Source organism: Balaenoptera acutorostrata, chromosome 7, assembly GCF_949987535.1.
Source record: "Balaenoptera acutorostrata chromosome 7, mBalAcu1.1, whole genome shotgun sequence".
Taxonomy (NCBI): Eukaryota; Metazoa; Chordata; class Mammalia; order Artiodactyla; family Balaenopteridae; genus Balaenoptera; species Balaenoptera acutorostrata.
This window is the reverse complement of record NC_080070.1, coordinates 101,453,080-101,474,424: the sequence shown is the minus strand read 5'-3', so window position 1 is coordinate 101,474,424 and position 21,345 is coordinate 101,453,080. Positions and strand designations below refer to the sequence as shown.

At 35.3% G+C, this 21,345-nt stretch overlaps 2 protein-coding genes across 2 annotated transcripts in view; both read left to right on the top strand.

The window, feature by feature from the left end:
* The window catches only part of COG5 (component of oligomeric golgi complex 5), a 285,164-nt gene that overhangs the window by 41,016 nt on the left and 222,803 nt on the right, over positions 1-21,345 (top strand). The gene's annotated exons all lie outside the window — the stretch shown is intronic.
* LOC103005639 (syntaxin-11-like) lies at positions 16,033-17,977 on the top strand. The gene is given in 2 exon segments (XM_057549908.1): positions 16,033-16,869; positions 16,872-17,977. Coding segments are annotated over 2 exon segments (936 nt in total). The 5' UTR covers positions 16,033-16,766; the 3' UTR covers positions 17,705-17,977.

Genomic DNA, 21,345 nt, shown 5'->3' with positions numbered 1-21,345 from the left:
CAACACTCGTTATAGTCAGTCATCTTAATTTTAGCCATTCTAATAAGTGTGTAGTAGTATCTTGTTTTGAGTTCACAAAAAAAAGTTTATAGAACTAATACAGGAGTTTAGCAAGATTTCAGGATATATGATCAATATACAAAAATTAGTTTTATTTCTTTTTTTTTCTTTTTTTTGTTTTTGGCTGTGCCGCGTGGCTTGCGGGAATCTTAGTTCCCCAACCAGGGATCAAACTCATGCCCCGTGCAGTGGAAGTGTGGAGTCCTAACCACTGGACTGCCAGGGAATTCCCTTTATTTCTGTATAATATTAACAAGCAATTGGAAGTTGAAATTCAAAAATACCACTTATAATAGCATTGAAAATATGAACTACTTAGGGTTGAATTTGACAGAAGATACACAGTCATAAACTGACAACTAGAAAACATTGTTGAGGACAATTAAAGAAGACCTAAATAAGTAAATAAACATTGTCTGTGAATTGGAAGACTTTATAGTGTTTATTAATATGCCCATTTTCCCTAAATTGATTTGTATAGATTCAGCACAGTTACAACCTGCATCCCAGCAGGCTTTTATTAAAAATTGACAAACTGATTTTAAAATTCATATGGAAATGCAAAGGATCTAGAATAACCAAAACTTTTTAAAAAAACCATAAAACAGGCACAGTTGGAGCATTAACTATACCTGATTTGAAGACCTGTTACAATGACTTATACTAATCAAGACAAAAAGATAGACAAATAGGTCAATGGAATGGAATAGAAAGCCCAGAAATAGACGCGCACATGTAAGAACAACGGATTTTTGACACATTTAGTGGAGAAAAGATAGTCTTTTCAACAGATGGTACTGGGAAAATTGGATATCCATATGTATAACAGTGAACTTGTATTTATACCTTACTTCATATAAGAAAAAAAGAAAACTGAAAATGGATCATAGTCCTAAATATAAAACCGAAAACTATAGAACTTCTAAAGGGAAACGTAGGAGAACATTTTTATGTCTCTGAATTAGAAAATGATTTCTTAGATATATAACCCAAAGCACAATTCTCCCTGCCACACACAAATTGGTAAATTAGACATTATCAAAATTTAAAACTTCTGTGAGCGATGCTGCTAGAAGAATGAAAAGACAAGCAAGCCATAGACAGAAAATGTTTGCAAAGTATATATTTGATAAAGGACTTGCTTTCAGAATATATAAAAAACTTTCAACATTGGTAAGAACACAAACAACCCAATTAAAAAATAGGCAAAAGATTTGAACAGACACTTCACCAAAGAATATACGTGAATGGCAAATATGCATATATGATACTCAGCATCATTAGGCATTAGGGAAGTAAAAATTAAAATCATACTGGTGTCTTATTGACAGAATAAGCAGAATTTTTTTAGTGTAGACTTATGTGTAATTTTTCATGCATATTATTATGTATGATTAAAAAATGAAACTACATAGTACAGATTTCAGGATTAAATTATATCACATTGATTTATGGTTTTTCTTCAAGAAAAGTCTTGGCACTAGATGAAAATTTAGATGGGCCTTACTACAAATTAGTAACATTTTTTTGAGCATTAGTTAAGATGATACACTTAAGTCACATTTAAGTTATACCATGGTTTATATATAGTGAATGTATTTTATGTTGCGTGGTGCGACAAAAAAAAAAGGAAAGTATATCCTCCATTAATTTTTACTGTGTATTGTCTGTCCTCTGAGATTTATAATTTTGTTGCTAAGCTGCAACAGAATGTTTTCTGATGATATATGGTGATACATTAACACCATGTATCATGAGAAAATATTTTTCAAATTTATCATAGAAGCATTTTATGAAATATTTTTTATAGAAGGAAGGGATAGTCTAAGTTTGTTTTATCCACTAATGTTCTTATTGTAACTGATATTTTCTCAATCTGATAAAACAATACTTATATGCAAACATTTTTGATTTATGCATAGGTGGGAAAAAGTATGATTTACATAATCTTTGCCACGTAATAGGTGATCGATAATTAAGGAACTAATGAATTTTTTTTGAGATGTCTGTAAGATGATGTAGTTGGTGAACATTTTAGAAAATTTTATTTCAAGCTTTTAAAAATTGCTTATTGATAGGAAAATTTGTAAATATGCCATGTAACCGTTTCCAGTATTAAATTAGGTCTGAGATGACTTCTTTTTTAATTGAAGTATAGTTGATTTACAATGTTGTGTTAGTTTCTGCTATACAGCAAAGTGATTCAGTTATACATATATATGTGTATATATATATTCTTTTTAATATTCTTTTCCATTATGGTTTATTGCAGAATATTGAATATAGTTCCCTGTGCTATGCACAGTAGGACTTTTGTTGTTTATCTGTTTTATATATAGTAGTTTGTATCTGCTAATCCCAAACTCCCAATTTATTCCTCCCCCACCCCCTTTCCCCTTTGGTAACCATAAGTTTGTTTTCTATGTCGGTGAGTCATATAAATGATATCATATGGTATCTGTCTTTCTCTTTCTGACTTACTTCACTTAGTATGATAATCTCTAGGTTGAGATGACGTCTTAAATGCATTTAAAACATACATAGGTTTTTGTGACAACTTCAGCGTAGCAAATTCAGTATGCCTTTTTAAACGTACAGTGTAATCATATATGATGATAAACATCTTCAGTACCTATGTTTGATTTAGATAGTCTCTAAATTACTTACATATGTGACCGGATTCAGCTACCACCAGGTCAGGGTGATGCTCTGCTCAGATCCAGAATAATGGGTTTATGCTTAGGTATGGGATTGCCAGTTGTGGAGACATAAGCATATTAAAATTACACACCCACAAACCCTCTTTTTTTTTTTTAAACTAATTGAACTTAATGTTATCCAAATTTATATTTAACGCATAATACCCATACAGCATTTATGATCATATTTTTTTGGTTTTATCTTTCATCACATAGTGTCAGAAAACGAGGATTAATATCCAGACAAAAACAAGCAGCTTACTTTTTGTAAACTTTAGTATGTTATTTTTCATACATTTCAAAGTTACAGTAGTATTTTTGGGTATATATTTTATTCCATATGGTCAGGTAATGTTTATTGAAGGTCTGTAGTTTACCTTACTATTTGTCACCCCCTGCTGGACCATTCATCATTGTTTGAGAAAAATTAATTTAGTGTAAGGTTCTTCAAACTAGTAATGTATCAAATTTCCAATTTCTCGGTTCTAAGGGCTTTATTTTCTAGTTGGATGCTTAAGCCAGTACTTCTCTTTTCCATTCCAGTACATGTAAGTTTTAAAAATTGCAGTGTATCTTAAATGAATATAAACAATGCTCCAAATACAGGCTTCTTATTTTATTGACTTTTTACTGGTTATTTTATTGATTGTTCCTAAAAAATGGTGTCAGCCTACTTCTAGTGAATTACAGCTATGAGTCTCTAAGTCTAATATTTTGGGGGAGCATTAGGTGGGCTGTTTTTCTTTTTATTGCCATTTACTTGATTATATATAAAAATTCTAACTAAAGCAGTTTTTATCAGTCTTTGGTTTAGTAGATTGAAATTGGCTATAGGCTAAGTTAAAAGGGTTCAATGTAAATTTATGATTATAGATATACTTATAGAACTTTACATTTTAATACCATGTAAACAACAGGGCAGGTAGGCAGGCATGATCTTTTGAGAGACATGTTCAGTAAAATAGGAGGCAGTTTTAGTCACTTGTTTTAATTTCTGTGTTAGGGACTTGAAATCTGTTTCAATAAATCAGAAATGTGTTTTTCTACCATATCTAATTGGAAGATAATGCTGATGTTTCAGTTGTATTGTCACAACTAGGAATATATTCAGAGGTCAGTGGTGACCCCCGAAAAGTTGTCTTGTGCCTCTCTGAGTCAGTCCTCCCACCTCCAGCACGAACTTTTGGTTACTAGAGATTTCATTTTGCTCTTTCTTGGATTTCATATATGTGGAATCATACAGTATACATTCATTTGATGAGTAGTATTCCAGTGGATGTATTCCACAATATATTTATCCATTCAGCTTTTGATACATACTGGGTTGTTTTTAACTTTTGACTATTGTGAATAAAACAGCCATGAACATTTATTTTCAGTGCCCTTGGGTAAATACCTAGGCGTGGAATTGCTGGGTCATCTGGTAAGTGTTATGATTAACTTTTTAAGATTTGCTACACTGTTTTCTTTCTTTTGAAACTAATAGGTAATTTTATTTTTACAGTAGTCTTATATAGCAACAGTATTAGTTTGCTGGGGCTGCCATAACAAAATTATCATAGACCGGGTGTCTTAAACAACAGAAATATATTTTTTCACAGTTCTGGCAGCTGGAAGTTCAAGATCAAGGCGTCCATAGGTTTTTTATTTTCTGAGTCCTCTCTCCTTGACTTGCAGATTGCCACTTTCTCCCTGTATCATCACTGGTCTTTCCTCTGTGCTACACTTTTCTAAAATGGTTGTAACATTCCCACCAGCAATGCATAAGAGTCACATTTGCTTTACATCCTTCAGTGCTTGTCATTGTAAATCATTTTAATTTTAGCCAGTCTCATAGATGTGTAGAGGTATCTCTTTATGATTTTAATTTGCATATACATGATTACAAATCATGCTGAACCTGATTTTGAATATTTATTTCCCACTTCATTTATCTTTGTGTAGTGTCTGTCCAGATCTTTTGTCTTTTTTTTTTTTTTTAAAGACAGTATGAATTTACTTTAAAACTGTGGAACAAATATTACTAAATTACTCAATTCAAACTGGAGTCCATTTTCACCCCTAAGTGCTTCGGGACTAAGCTATCCCATCTCATTTTATTAACTCTTGTCTCTTACAATGTCTAATGATGGCAAAAGGTTAAATTTGTGTGCCTAACCCAAATGTGTGGGATAAGATCTGAGCCTTGGATTGAAGTGCATTTGATTTACACAAAAATAAAAAATGGCTAACAGGGTTCAATAAAAGACAGTCTTGTGAAATATAGGGTAACTAGACTTTTGCCCTTGTTTTAAACTGGGTTTGTCTTCTTATTGAGTTGTGAGAGGTCTTTTTATATTCTGGATACAAGTTTGTCAGGTGTGTGTGTGTGAGTGTGAATGTTTTTTGTGAATATATGTGCATTGTCTTTTGATATTCCTAGTGGTGTGATTTGAGCAGAACGTTTTAATTTTGATGGAGCCCAGTGTATCTTTTTCTTTTTTTTGGTGGGGGGGGGGCGTGTGAGTTTTGTTTTATAGTTTGCACTTTTGGAGCCCTATCTAAGACAATCTTTTCCTATCCTACAGTTGCAAAAAATTTCTTCTACATTTTTTTCTGGAAGTTTTAAAGTTTTAATTTTTGTGTTAAGATCTATGATTCATGTCAGGGTAATTTTTGATATAATGCAAGGGAAAGGTTGAAGCTTATTTTTTCCCATGAAGATATCTAATTGATCCAGTTCCATTTCTTGAAAAGACCTTCCTCTCTCCACTGAATTACCTTGGGACTTTTTTAGAAAATCAATTGACTCTATATCTGTAGGTGTATTTTTGAACTCTATTCTGTTCCATTTATCTATGTGTCTGTCCTTATTTCACATATCTTTATATTTTGATTACTGTAGCTATCTTGAATTTGCATTTAAAGTCTATTTCTTTGTAGATAGAGTGTTCTTGAGTCTTGCTTTATTATCTGTTCTTATAATTTCAGTTTCCTTTTGTTTGGAGTGTTCATATGTATTTTTACTAGTTATTGATATGGTTGGATTGAGTTTGCCATTTTGCTGTATTCTATTTTTATGATCTTTTTTCTTTTGTTCCTGTCTTTCTTTCCTGCTTTTTTTCTTTTTGTCCTTTTTTCATAAACCATTTTTAAGTGTAAAATTCAGTGTTATTAAGTACATTCACAGTGTTGTGTCACCTTCAACACTATTTCCAGAACCTTTTCATCATATCCCAAAGAGAAACGCTGTGTTCATCAAGTAGTAACTCCCCATTTTCCTGTTTCCCCAATCCTTGGTAACCTCTGTTCTACTTTTTGTCTCTATGAATTTGCCTATTTTAGGTACTTCATGTAAGTGGAATAATACAGTATTTGTCCTTTGGTGTCTGGCTTATTTCACTTAGCATAATGTTTTCAAGGTTCATCTATGTTGTAGCATGTATCAGAACTTCATTCCATTTTTTATGGCTGAATAATATTGCATTGTATATCACTTTTTTGTTTATTCATCTCTTGATAGACACTTGGCTAGTTTCCACTTTTTGAAAAGGCTGTTATAAATAATGCTGCTATGAACATTGGTGTTAGAGTATCTGTTTGAGTCCTTGTTTACAGTTCTTTTGGGTATATATCTAGGTGTGGGATTTCTGGGTCACATGATAATTCTGTGTTTAACAGTTTGAGGATCTGCCAAACAGTATTCCACCGTAGCTGCCTTTTTAACATTCCCACCAACAGTGCACTAGAATTTGAATTTCTCCACATCTTCATCAACCCCTGTTATTTTCCTTTTTGTTTTTTTAAATAATTGTCACCCTTATAAGTGTGAAGGTAATATCTTACAGTTTCGATTTGCATTTTCCTAAAGACTGGTGATGTTGAACATGTTTTCATGTACTTATTGACCATTTTATATCTTATTTGGTGAAATTTTTTTAAGTCTTTTATCCATTTTAAAAACTGAGTCGTTTGTTTTTTGTTGTTGAGTTCTAAATATATTCTGGATACTAGTCCTTGTCAGCTAAAATATTTTTTCCCACAGATATTTTCTCCCATTCTGTGAGTTGTCTTCCCACTCTCTTGATAGTATCCTTTGATGGAGAATTTTTTATTTTGATGAAGTCCAGTTTATCCAATTTTTCTTTTGTTCTCTGTGCTTTTGGTGTAATACTTAAGAAACGGTTGCCAAATCTAGCTCAGTGAAGATTTCCCCCTTGTTTTCTTCTAAGAGTTTTGTAGTTTTGGCTCTTCAATTTAGATCTTTGATCCATTTTGAGTTAATTTTTATATGTGGTGTAAGGTGGGATCTAGCTTCATGCTTTTGCATGTGGATATCCAGTTTTCCTCATGCTGTTTGTTCAAAACATTATCCTTTCTCCACTGAATGGACTTGGCACCCTTGTCAAAATTTAATTGACCATTTATGTAACTCTTTATTTCTGGACTTTGTCTTCTATTCCATTGGTGTATGGAATATGTATCATTATGCTGGTACCATACTGTTTTGATTACTAAAGCTTTGTTGTAAGTTTCAAAATTCAGAAGATCAAGTCTTCCAACTTTGTTCTTCTTTTTCAAAAGTATTTTGACTATTCAATATCCCTCGAAATTCCATATGAATTTTAGGATGAGTTTTTCTATTTCTGTAAAAAAATGCCTTTGGGATTTTTATAGGGCTTGTGTTATGTCTGTAGATCATTTTGGGTGGTATTGTCACCTTAAAGTATTAAGACTTTTAGTTCATGAACACAGATGTCTTTCCATTTATTTAGATCTTTAATTTCTTTTGGCAGTCTTTTATAGTTTTCAGTGCACAAGGCTTTCAGCCTCCTTAATTAAATTTATTCCTAAGTATTTTATTCTTTATGATACTTTTGTAAATGGAATTGTTTTCTTTATTTTTGAATTGTTCATTGCTAGTATATAGAAATACAACTGATTTTTTTAATACAAATATTTAGACTTTTATTTATTTTATTTTATTTTTTTTAACATCTTTATTGAAGTATAATTGCTTTACAATGGTGTGTTAGTTTCTGCTTTAAAACAAAATGAATCAGTTATACATATACATATGTTCCCATATCTCTTCCCTCTTGCATCTCCCTCCCTCCCACCCTCCCTATCCCACCCCTCTAGGTACAAAAGCACCGAGCTGATCTCCCTGTGCTATGCGGCTGCTTCCCACTACCTATCTATTTTACATTTGGTAGTGTATATATGTCCATGACACTCTCTCACCCTGTCACATCTCACCCCTCCCCCTCCCCATATCCTCAGGTCCATTCTTCAGTAGGTCTGTGTCTTTATTCCCATCTTGCCACTAGGTTCTTCATGTCCTTTTTTTTTTTTTTCCCTTAGATTCCATATATATGTGTTAGCATACTGTATTTGTTTTTCTCTTTCTGACTTACTTCACTCTGTATGACAGACTCTAACTCCATCCACCTCATTACAAATACCTCCATTTCATTTCTTTTTATGGCTGAGTAATATTCCATTGTATATATGTGCCACATCTTCTTTATCCATTCATCCGATGATGGACACTTTGGTTGCTTCCATGTCCTCCTGGCTATTGTAAATAGAGCTGCAATGAACATTTTGGTACATGACTCTTTTTGAATTATGGTTTTCTCAGGGTATATGCCCAGTAGTGGGATTGCTGGGTCGTATGGTAGTTCTGTTTTTAGTTTTTTAAGGAACCTCCATACTGTTCTCCATAGTGGCTGTATCAATTTACATTCCCACCAACAGTGCAAGAGTGTTCCCTTTTCTCCACACCCTCTCCAGCATTTATTGTTTCTAGATTTTTTGATGATGGCCATTCTGACTGGTGTGAGATGATACCTCATTGTAGTTTTGATTTGCATTTCTCTAATGATTAAGGATGTTGAGCATTCTTTCATGTGTCTGTTGGCCATCTGTATATCTTCTTTGGAGAAATGTCTGTTTAGGTCTTCTGCCCATTTTTGGATTGGGTTGTTTGTTTTTTTTACAACTGATTTTTGTGTGTTGTTGATTTTGTGTCCTGTAACTTGGCTGAATTCATTTTTTAGCTCTCTGTGTGTGTGTGTGGGGGGGTCATTAGGGTTTTCTACATATAAGATCTTGTCATCTGTGAACAGAGATAATTTTACTTCTTCCTTTCCAGTTTGAATGCCTTTGATTTATTTTTCTTGCCTGTTTGTGCAGGCTAGAACTTTCAGTACTTTGTTGAATAGAAGTGGTGAAAGCGGACATCCTTACCTTGTTTCTGATCTTAGGGAAAAGCATTCAGTCTTTAATCATTGAGTGTGATGTTAGCTGTGTGTTTTTCATGTATGACTGTTATTATGCTGAGGAAATTCTCTTGTATTTCTAGTTTACTTAGTGTTTTTATTGCAAAAGGGTGTTGAATTTTGTCAAATGCTTTTTCTGCATCAGGATGACCATGTGGTTTTTTTTCCCTGTTCATTCTATTAATGTGGTCTCTTGCTTTGATTTTTGTATGTTGACCTATGCTTGTATTCCAGGGATAAATCCCACTTGGTCACAGTCTATAATCCTTTCAGTTTGTTAGTATGTTGTTGAGGATTTTTGCATACATATATATGGGTTTTTTTTGGCTCTGCCGCATGGCTTGCAGGATCTTAGTTCCCTGACTAGGGATCAAACCTGTGCCCTTGGCAGTAAAAGCATGGAATCCTAATCACTGGACTGCCAGGGAATTCCCGCATCTATATTTACAAGAGATACTGGCTTGCAGTTTTCTTTTCTTGTAGTGTCTCTGTCTGGTTTTGATATTAGGGTAATGCTGAGCTAATAGAATGAGTTAGGAAGTAAGTGTTCCCTTCTCTTCAATTTTTGGAACAGTTTGAGAAGTTTTTGGTGTTTATTCTTCTTTAGATGTCTGGTAGAATTCACCAGTGAAGCCATCTGGTCCTAGGCTTTTCTTTGTTGGAATTTCTTGTTTTCTTTTGTGTTAATCAGATAGTTCTGTGTATGCCATTTTATTTTGTCTATGAACTTTTTAGCTATAAGTTTGTATTACTTTTGTAGGAATTCCTAGGGATTACAACATGCATCTTTAATTTAGCACAATCTACTTAAGTGCTTATGTTGAATTACTTCAGGTGAACTATTAGCTGTTTTGAAGTCATTGTCTATTAAGTCCCTTGTATGAGTCCACTTGCAGAGTCAATTTCTTTGATCTGCCTTTAAAATTTTTTTTTCATGAGTATGGGTTATGTACATCTATTTCTTTGCATGTGGAGTAATTTTTTATTGAAGTATAGTTGATTTACAATATTGTGTTAGTTTCTGGTGTGCAGAGAAATGATTCAGTTATACATATATATATACATTCTTTTTAATATTCTTTTCTGTTATGGTTTATTACAGGATTCTGACTATGGTTCCCTGTGCTATATAGTAGGACCTTTTTGTTTATTTATTTTATATATAGTACGTAGTTTGTATCTGCTAATCCCAAACTCCTAATTTATCCCTCCCCCACTTCCTTTCCTCTTCGGTCACTATAAGTTTGTTTTCTGTCTGTGAGTTTGTTTCTGTTTCATAAATAAGTTCATTTGTGTCATATTTTAGATTCTGCATATAAGTATCATATGGCATTTGTCTTTCTCTTTCTGATTTACTTCACTTAGTATGATATTCTTTAGGTCCATCCATGTCGCTGCAAATGGCATTATTTCATTCTTTTTTACCAAGTAGTATTCCATAGTGTCTATATACCACATCTTCTTTATCCATTCATCTGTCCATGGACATTTAGGTTGCTTCCATGTGTCGGCTATTGTAAATAGTGCTGCTGTGAACATAGGGGTGCATGTATCTTTTTGAATTATGGTTTTCTCTGGATATATACCCAGGAGTGGGATTGCTGGATCCTATGGCAACTCTATTATAGTTTTTTAAGGAACCTCCATACTGTTCTCCATAGTGGCTGTTACCAACTTACATTCCCACCAGCAGTGTAGGAGGGTTCCCTTTTCTCCACACCCTGTCCCGCATTTGTTATTTGTAGACTTTTTAATGATGGCCATTCTGACCGGTGTGAGGTGATACCTCATTGTAGTTTTGATTTGCATTTCTCTAATAATTAGCAATGTTGAGCATCTTTTCATGTGCCTGTTGGCCATCTGTATGTCTTCTTTGGAAAATTGTCTATTTAGGTCTTCTGCCCATTGTTTGATTGGGTTGTTTGTTTTTTTGTTTTTGAGTTGTATGAGCTGTTTGTATATTTTGGAAATTAAGCCCTTGTCGGTCACATTGTTTGCAAATATTTTCTCCCAATCCATAGGTTGTCTTTTTGTTTTGTTTATGGTTTCCTTTGCTATGCAGAAGCTTATAAGTTTGATTATGTCCCACTTGTTTATTTTTGCTTTTATTTCTATTGCGTTGGGAGACTGACCTAAGAAAACATTGATACGAATTATGTTAGAGAATGTTTTGCCTGTGTTCTCTTCTAGGAGTTTTATGGTGTAGTGTCTTATATTTAAGTCTTTAAACCATTTTGGACTCATTTCTGTATACGGTATAAGGGTGTGTTCTAACTTCATTGATTTACATGTGGCTGTCCAGCTTTTCCCAGCCACTTGCTGAAGAGACTGTCTTTTTTCCATTGTGTATTCTTGCCGCCTTTGTCGAAGGTAGGTGTATGGGTTTATTTCTGGGCTCTCTATTCTGTACTGTTGATCCAACATATGGAGTAATTTTTGGTTGAAAACTGGACATTGTGAATAATATATTTGTCATTTGAGATTCAACTGTGTTCTCTGAGGATTGTTTTTTGTTGTTATTGTTCCAGCTGGCAGTTAACTTGTCTGATCTCAAGCTACACATTCTTTCCCCTGTACTGTGTGGTCTTCATCTCTGCTCAGTTCTTCTGGCTTATAGCTATTGCTTTAGTAACCTGGTACCTGATAGATCAGCCCTGTACCTCTGTAGTTTAGATGACACCAAGAATTTTCGCAGAGTTGATACTAAGATCATGGGCCTCAGGTTTTGTGTATCTTTTTTTCCTTTAGAGTTTCCTTCCTAAATTTCCAGCTGCTCTTTCAGCTCTGAGCTCTGTCCTGTGACACCTCAAGTTATAGTAAGGCCCCAGCTTTCTGCTGCTTGAGCTGTGTACTGTTTGGGGAAAACCATCAGTCTAAAAAAAGCAGTAAACTCACATGGCTTGCCAGTCTTTTAAGGGTAGACACCCCTCTGACTTTTGCTTGCTTTTCCCCATCCTCCTGGATCCTCCCATCTCCCCCTCCTCCTGGGTCCTCCCTTCTGTCCCATGTGTGTATTTTAATGGTAAGCCAGGGATTTGGGTCTTGCTCCTGCTGTGGCTCTATTCTTTTTAGGATTTTTCTTTCTAAATTTATAGTTACTCTGCCTTAATTCATGTTCTCCACCATCTCTGGACTGTAAGTCTGTATTTTTCTGCTGCAAGAACTGTGGGCATTGGAATGGGAGTTGATGGCAGTAATGGTGGTCAGTGCCCTTAGGCAAAAAACCCCAAACTTGGAATCCTTACCCATTGCAATTTATGTATTTCAAGTGTAACCCTTCCTTCCGTAGGTTCCTGCCTTTGATCACTTTCCAGGGCCTTCAAATAAGTGTGTTTTTAAAAATGGCTTATCTAGGTTTAGAAATTATCTGCAGGAAACTATGCTTGACCAATTTACTCTGCCATTAGTGGAAACTAGACTAAAATAATTTGTATTTGCCTTTTGCGCATATGCACTCAAAGTCCATAAAATCAAATGAGCATTGTAAATTTGAATCGCTTTGATAAAAATTTCTGTAGGTTGAGATTCCAAACTAATTTTAGTTTTAAAATATGATTAGAGGTAATGTTCAGTGCAGACTTGAATTTTATGTATATAAAATCTCTGTATTCCCTAAGAATGAATGGATACAAGAATGTTTCATAGAGTCTAAGTAACCTTACAGACTTAGAACAATAAATTTGCCAAGGCACTTTAATTACTTTGCCTTTTGGAGTCTACTAGTATTAAAAGTTATTACTTTGTTTTGGAAGAATGACATTTTGTGGAAATTTTTACTTAAAGATTAAAATCAGTTTTATGGGATCTTTTTTCTCTTTGTTCATCTGTTCTCTAAGGCAAGTCTTTCGTTTACTTAGAAGAGCAACAGAAAAATTATACCCATAGAAGTTATTCTTTCTCTTTGCCAAAACTAGTTTAAAGCAGCAACACCCTTTCTTTAGTCTTCAGATATATTTAATATGGGAATTCTAAGATTCTGGCTTGTTGTCTTGCACTCATGGGTCTTATTACCATTTTAGCAAATTCATTTTTGTTTCTGTGATATAAAAAGTGTCATGGTTTTCAGAAGACCTCATCTAAGCCTGTGTGTCTTCCAGTGTGTCTTTAGCTTTGTGAGAAGCTTTCTTCCAGATAAAGATTTGTGGAACATAAAGAAAGTGAACAGAGAGAGAGCCTAATGGTAGAAACTAGTGCTATTTTACAGTGAGAAATATAGTTAGCTTTGAGTAAGTTGTTAATATATTTAGGTGTTTTTCCATTTAAAAAGTAAGGATTTAATGATAATGTCTACTTAAATTGATGGATTCTCTGATAATGGTAGTATTTGATGAAGATTGCTTAGCATTTTGAACTCTGTTTTATCCTAAGAACTTTTCTTCTTTAGCCAAAAGGTGGTGACATGCTCTTTTGTTCTTCGCTTCAAGTCAGTGCAGCTCAGCATGTGGTGTTGTGTGGTAAGCACAATAATGCGCCCCCTCAAGGATATTCTCATCTTAGTCACTGGAACCTTTGAATATATTACCTTATGGGGCAGAAGGGACTTCACAAATGTGATTAAGGTTATGGACCTTGAGATGGGAGATTAGTCTGGATTATCCAGATGGGACCATTCTAAATACTTGAGTTTTTAAAAGTGAAAGAGGAAGGCAGAAGAGTGAGCCAGAGAGCTGCAATGGTAGAAGAAGAGGCAGGAGAGATTTGAAGCGTGAAAGTACTTAACCTGCCATTGATGGCTGTGAAGATAAAGGAAGGGACTCATGGACATGCAGATGTCCTTTAGTAGCTGGGAACTGTCCCCAGCTCACAGGCAGCAAGGAAATGGGGACCTCAGTGCTACAACCTGAAGGAATTAAATTCTGCTAACAAATTGAATGAGCAAGGAGATGGTATCTCCCTTAGAACTTCCAGAAAGGAATGCAGCTATGCCAACACCTTGATTTTAGCCCACTGTGACTCATTTTGGACTGCTAACCTCCAAAACTGGAAGATAATAAATTTGTAGCTTTCAGGCCTCTAAGTCTGTGGTAATTTGTTCTGGCAGCAAATAAGAAACGCATCTGTACCATATCAGCTACATGGAAGGGAGGATTCTTTGTGTTTTGGAGGAAAGAGAATGGCTGATCTGTAAAGTTCTGCCCTAGAAAGACATTAGAGTCATAACAAAATAAAATACACACACAGTGTTTTAATGTGTCCTGCTTTTCCTCAAGAAGAAAGTGCCAGAGTTATATGTCTTTTTATTGGCAGGAAACATACTTTTTTTATACACAGATATGAAATGTTAACTGATGTTTTTAAAGTAAACAGCTGTAATGGGATAGGGCTTATAAAATATCCTGCATACTCTTCTGATATCATGGCTAATTATACATTTTTTCTCCTGTTGCTCTTAAGAAACAAATAATGGCCTCAGGCCAATTTAAGGTTTTACAGGTAAATAATTTGGGAGTAAAAGAAAACTATTTTTTATTCTAATCAGGTTTACATATTCAATTCTCTGCTGATACCTATGTTTTAAAACGCTACTGTGTGCTTGTCTCTAAGACTGTTTCTGTTTTAGAGTTATGCTGATTAATAAAGTTCATTCTTGGTCTTCTGGATACTTGTAGGATGTTATTCCAGATCTGGTTATAGGCATGTGATGGAGCCTGGTTATGAGCCATAGTTACTTAACTTCTAACAGAAATAAGAATAATATTTAGTCAGGATCTCAATACAGGAAGAAAAATGTGAACAGGACATTTTTCATAGAATTTCCTAGTAAGGTTAGTAGTTCAAAATCTTGTTTGTTTTTAAACTGTGTTCTGAGAAATTCGGCTTGGTCTTCTCCATAAATACTGAACAGTGGTAATTGCTGGACAGAGGGTGGAGAAGAGAGAGAAGGTATTTTTTGTTTTTTTAAAATAAGGTTTGGGGATACTTAAGAACAGCCATCTAATTGATGTGGAGACTTTCTACCTAAAAGGAAGTAATGAAATTGATATTCTAGAGTGGGTTAAAATGTAGCAATGAAAATAAAAACTGAAAAGGAGTAGCTGGGAAGACTTCTACTGAGATAAATGATTTATAAATGATTTATGATTTCTGAACATTTTTGTTGAATGGGCACTTGCAAGCTAGTTATTTTAATGTAATAACTAGAACAGCACAGTATTCACAAACTTTTCTTTCATCAAAGTAATACTTTATTAACATTTTAGAGACTTCAAAATGTCATAAAATTATAGCATAAAATAATGTAATTGTTCCTGCTATGTAGTTTGTGATTAAGAGATAGGAGAACATAGGCTTTGAAGCCATCTAGAGCTTGCTTTAAATCCCATTTGCATTGCTCCTGCTAACTGTGTGAATATCGACAAGGTAAAGGTAAATTCTCTCTCAGATTTCAAAGGACTGTTGGGTAGATTTAATGAGACAAATTTATAGATTGTTTTCAACCTTGCCTAGCATATAGTAGGTCCCTCCAATATTGCTTTCCTCTTATCCTTCTTTCTTTAGAAATAGAACTAAAGGATGAATTTATATATTTTGAAGGTGACATTGGTTATACATCATCATCTGTGGTCGTGTGTTCTACTCTTATGTGTACAAAAATGACATCTTTTTTTGTTTTTTCTTAAAAAATCACATAATATACATTTCTTGTGTATTTTTTCTGGTAACAAAATACTGAGGTATTACTATGAAGATTTTCAAGTTAAAGTTGGGCACTGACGTAGAATAAACACATTTAAGTGAAAATCAGGTCTCAAATACTGAGACAAGAAAAAGTACTTTTTTGAGGAACTACAGTAATCAATACATAGTGATTTTTTTTGGAACTACATGACATAATTGAATTGAAAATACATTAAAAAACATAAAATTTCAGAAAAATGATAAAAGCTGTCATTGTTTGCTTTGTGGCAAGTACTGTGCTAAACATTGTATATATTTTATCTCATTGAGGTTTCACAACAGCCTCTGAGGTAGATGTTATCATTTTGCAGTTGGGGAAGCAGAGTCTGGATGAGACAAGTAACATTCCTAGGATCACACAGCTAGTAAGAAGAGGACTTCTACTTGCACTTATTATTTATGTCTTCCACTTGTACTCTGGTGGAGGTGCTAATGAGAACCAAAGTGCTATAAGACAAAAGAATTGTGTGAAGTTGGGACTTTTGTAAATTTTGGGTAGAGGCTGTAACAATATTATTTGTTAGTGGAAGTTGAAGGACTTGTACAGCTTAAAAGCAATTAAAAAAATTTTAATGTAATGGTTAAAGTGGTGGGGGGCGGTGGTGGTGGGATGAATTGGGAGATTGGGATTGAGATATATACACTAATATGTATAAAACAGATAACTAATAAGAACCTGCTGTATAAAAAATAAATACAATAAAATTCAAAAAAAAAAAAAAGAAAATAGGGTTTCAAGAAATCAGATGGAGCGGCCTGCTTTCAACACCCAGAGCTAGTGACGCAAGGCCATGTCAGCTCCTACCAAGGATTCCTGCTCACACTGGGATACGTAAGGTAAGGAGCTGTGGACCTGAGAGGAACATCTGTCAGCTTCTCCTAAGTCTCCTCAACAAGATCATCATCCCAAAAGCAGGTATCCTCAAGGAAAAACTGTCCATTGAATCTGGTCAGGAAAGAATGCTGGTTGTGGTCCATGAACTCACAGAAATTATAAACCATCTTTGAGGAAGGAATCAGTCCATCTGAAGAGTGTGTTAAAGGGAAAAATAAGACAAATAAAGACATGGAGCTGCAGCAAGGGGACAAAATGGATGAAGAGGAAAAAGAGAAGAAAACCACGTCTCAACCCCAAAGCATAATGAAGGACCGGCTAGTAGAACTTGTGGAGTAACCAAGCGGTATGAACAGCAGTTCCCAGACAAGGACGATGAATTTGACTCGCCCCCTGAGGATATCATGTTCAAGATGCACCACATCCTGGAATCCTTGTACCGAGACATCCAGGACCTTCAGGATGAAAACCAGCAGCTGACTGCCGACGTGAAGCGGCTGGGAAAGCAGAACACCCGCTTCCTCATGTCCGTGCGGCGCCTCAGCAGTGTCAAGCGCCCCATCAACTCTATTGCCAAGGACATCAAGGCGCAGGGCGAGAGCATCCACTGCAAGCTGAGCGCCATGAAGGCGCTGAGCGAGGACGCCGAGTCTCAGCACGATGTGCACTCGGCCGTGGCGCGCATCGCGCGTGCACAGTACAGCGCTCTCACCCGCCATTTCCAGGCCGCCATGCACGAGTACAACCAGGCCGAGATGAAGCAGCGCGAAAACTGCAAGATCCGCATCCAGCGCCAGCTGGAGATCATGGGCAAGGATGTGTCGGGCGACCAGATCGAGGACATGTTCGAACAAGGCAAGTGGGACGTGTTCGCAGAGAACCTGCTGGCTGACGTGAAGGGCGCGCGGGCGGCCCTCAACGAGATCGAGAGCCGCCACCGCGAGATGCTGCGGCTGGAGAGCCGCATCCGCGACCTGCACGACCTCTTCCTGCAGATGGCCATGCTGGTGGAGCAGCAGGCGGACACCCTGGACGTCATCGAGTTCATCGTGCAGAAGACCCTCGACTGCACCGGCCAGGCCAGGGTGCAGGTGCGCAATGCCATGCAGTACAAGAAGAAGAATCCCTGCCGGACCGTCTGCTGCTTCTGCTGCCCCTGCCTCAACTAGCAGGGGGCCCAGGCCGCCACACCCCATCCCCGACCGGAATGGGCCGGGAAGCACTTTGGGAAAGATTTTGAGGCTGTCTGCACTGGGGTGAGTTGCCCTAATCCCTAGGGACCTCAGTCTTTGGAGAAGGAAAAACTCGAGGTCCCAGAATTCCAGTCCAGCTCGTACTTGGAATAAGAGTTGATCCCACCCGCTGTTTCATCTGTAAGGACAGATGCCTACTGAAGTTTTGTGAGGTCATTATATGACACATAGCACCCTTTCCTCTTAAACGAAGCCAAATAAGGAACAGATGTGGTAGCTTACTCTGTAATACATGTCCAAGGCATGTTTGTACCTGGACCTCTAGGAGGAAGTCAGTTCTGCATCGGCTCACAGTATGAACTTCTTAACAAGACTTCATTTAACCTATCCTGAAAGTACCTCGGTTGTGTTCATTTTCGAGTGAACTGACCTTGGGAAAAACTGCACATCTTCCATTTCTGATTCTTCATCTGGTTTACGCTATGTGATTCCCGCCTGGATGTATATCTTCTTTCTGCTCACCTCCTCTACTTATTAAAATCACATTTAACACTTAAAAAAAAAAAAAAGGAAAAATAAGTGCTTGGGAGAGAAGAGAAAAAAATTTTAATGTAATGGTTCCTCTTCTCCATTGATGCTGCCTGCAGTTTTTTCTTTTGAGATATGAGATTGGTTTGGGATTTAAATGTGTTCATTTTGAGCATTCTAAGAAAATAAAAAAAATCTTAGTCTAGGGTTTGTATTTTGCTTTTGATTATTTAAATGCATTCTAGAGAACATTTAAGAGCATTAAACAGGCATCATTTAAATAGATGTCAGGGCTTCCCTGGTGGCGCAGTAGTTGGGAATCTGCCTGCCAATGCAGGGGACACGGGTTCACGCCCTGGTCTGGGAAGATCCCACATGCCGCGGAGCAGCTATGCCCGTGAGCCACAACTACTGAGCCTGCGCGTCTGGAGCCTGTGCTCCGCAACGGGAGAGGCCGCGACAGTGAGAGGCCCGCGCACCGCGATGAAGAGTGGCCTCCGCTCGCCACAACTGGAGAAAGCCCTCACACAGAAACGAAGACCCAACACAGTCAAAAATAAATAATAAATAAAAATTAAAAAAAAAAAAATTAAATAGATGTCAGTTTTATTTTTAACATTTTATTGAAGTATAAAAAAGGTGCACAAACTCAAGTATACAGCTTAATGAATTTTTTTTAGATTTGATAACCTGGCCTAATTAAAAGTACAAGATAATATCAGAAAACTTATAAAAGGAAGATACCAAGGGGTGGAGAAATCATAATTAATATGCTGTGTTTATGGAGTTGCCCAGGGTTTTTAAAATGAAAAATGTTATGTTTCATATATTTAATATTTTAACTTTGGGAAAATATATATAGTTTTGAATGTAAGAGGAAGAAAGGAGAAAAATGCTATCTACTACTACTTTGGTTTAAAATAAACCAAGAAAATTAAATAACTATGATATGTTTTCATCTTTTTAAATTTCTACAAAATATGGCAGAGAAATGAGTATTTTATAAAGTATGCTCATAAATGAAAGGTCACATAAAACTGAACAAGACCTGAATATTGACAAAGCAGTCTCAATGTGGACAGTACTTTTGTGGAGAAAATGTCTATTTTAAATACGTCCTAGTGACTAATTAATTTGACTTTCAAAGGCTCAGTTTTACTTGTATAAGTTTCATTTAATAATATAATTTTATACTTATATTTGGTGACTATTAAGTTCCTAAATGTAGCTGAGGGAGGAATTTTCATAAGGCCTGCCATATGCTATATATTTTAATTTTTTCAGAATAATCAGCTCAATTCTAGTGTTATTTAAAAAATTAAGTACTACTGTCATACTACTATCAGTGGTTTAATAGGATAATTTTTTAATTTGTAAAATTATAATATATGTTAATTGTGCAAACTAGAAAATTCAGGTATGTATTAATTGCTGAAAACTAGAACATGTAGGTAGGTGTCACCTACGGATTTATTTTGGGAAGTCTCTCAACTGTTTCCTTGTACATTACTATATCTATTGTACATATTCTTTTGCACTTAATATTACATTATGGACATCCTTCCATGTTAATAAACATAAATCTATATCATTGTAATGGCTGGGTAATATTCAGATGAAAACTTTCCAGTAATTTATGTAAATAGTCTACTATTGTTAACTATTTTGGTCATTTTAATATTATTTACTAGTATAACTGTCCTTTTATGACCATGCTTGGAGATACATTTTTGTACAATTATTCCATTGTTTCCTTAGGATAAATTTAAGAAGTTGAATTTCCTGGTCAAAGGTTATGTTTAATGTTTTGCTTAATATTTCAAAATGAAATTTCTTTCTAGTACTAATGTGAGAGAGTATACCTACAACTTTGTCATAATTAATAAACATTAGCATTTAAAAATTATTTGCCAGGTCGCATATGTGAAAAACAGTATATTAACTTGTTTTTTAACTTACTCTAATTTGCATTTTGTTTTTGCTGTGTGTGTCATTTGTTTTTCATTGATGAGTTACTTGTTCTTGGCCCATTTTCCTATTGCTGTATTGGTTGGTAGGTATGTATTCTTTACACAATAGAGGTAAATTTGCTCTGCTTTATAGACTGTAAGTATAATTCCCAGTTCATTTTATCTTATTCTTTGATTTCTTTTAGTATAATTTTTACAGTTTTATAGTTACACCTGTTACTGGCCATCAGCCAGTCTTATTCCTCAGTCAGAGTTTATTTCAAGTGTCATTTCCTTTCAGCAGCTTTTCCAGGGACATGTGCTCCATTGCTCTTCATTTGTACTCTTGTTGTAGTTATATTTTGCCCTGTGATATTGATGTTGACATTATTTGTCTTATCGCTGCCGCTTTTGTACGTGCCTACAACCCAAACCTTTTATGAAATGTTCAGATTTGGGCAAGTGAGGGCCAAGTGCTATTATAATGAGCCTTATAAAAGTGATTTTATGATTTAAAAAAAATGCTTACAAGATAACAGACTTATGTTGGTAACTAGGATTTTATGGTTATTGCTGCTTGCCAATTTTGTCTGGGCATTTTGTGATCTGCCTACTAGATCCTGTGACATACATTACTCAATAAGATTTTAGAAACATTTACGTATTTTGAGAAGTTAGTTGTGTTGTAGAACCAGTAAGTGTATTCGTTAATATAAATGATAGTGATATCTTATTTCTTGTATTTAACAACAGTGATAAAATATTTATATGGTGTCTTTTATCATGTAGTTGAAAGCACAGGTTTTTTTTGGTGTTTTTTTTTAGCTCATTGTATCTGTTTAAACTGTGTCTTTGAATCATTGATAGGTAGAAGATGTTATAATGAGGACTAGAAATTTAGGACAAAGTAGATTTATCTTAAAATTAGTAGATGAAAATTCAGTTCTTTAACTTGTCATTTTTGAATTTGCTAGAAGCGATCTCTGTCAAGTGTGGAGTGTAATTCTCCTGATGTTAGTCTTTGCCTCAGCTCAGGTGGCTCTTCAGGTTTAGGGTTTTGCAATTAACCATTTCTCTGCCAATGAGTTTTTCTAGAATTTCATTGAGAAAGAATATTTATGGAAGATTTTTCTGAATGCT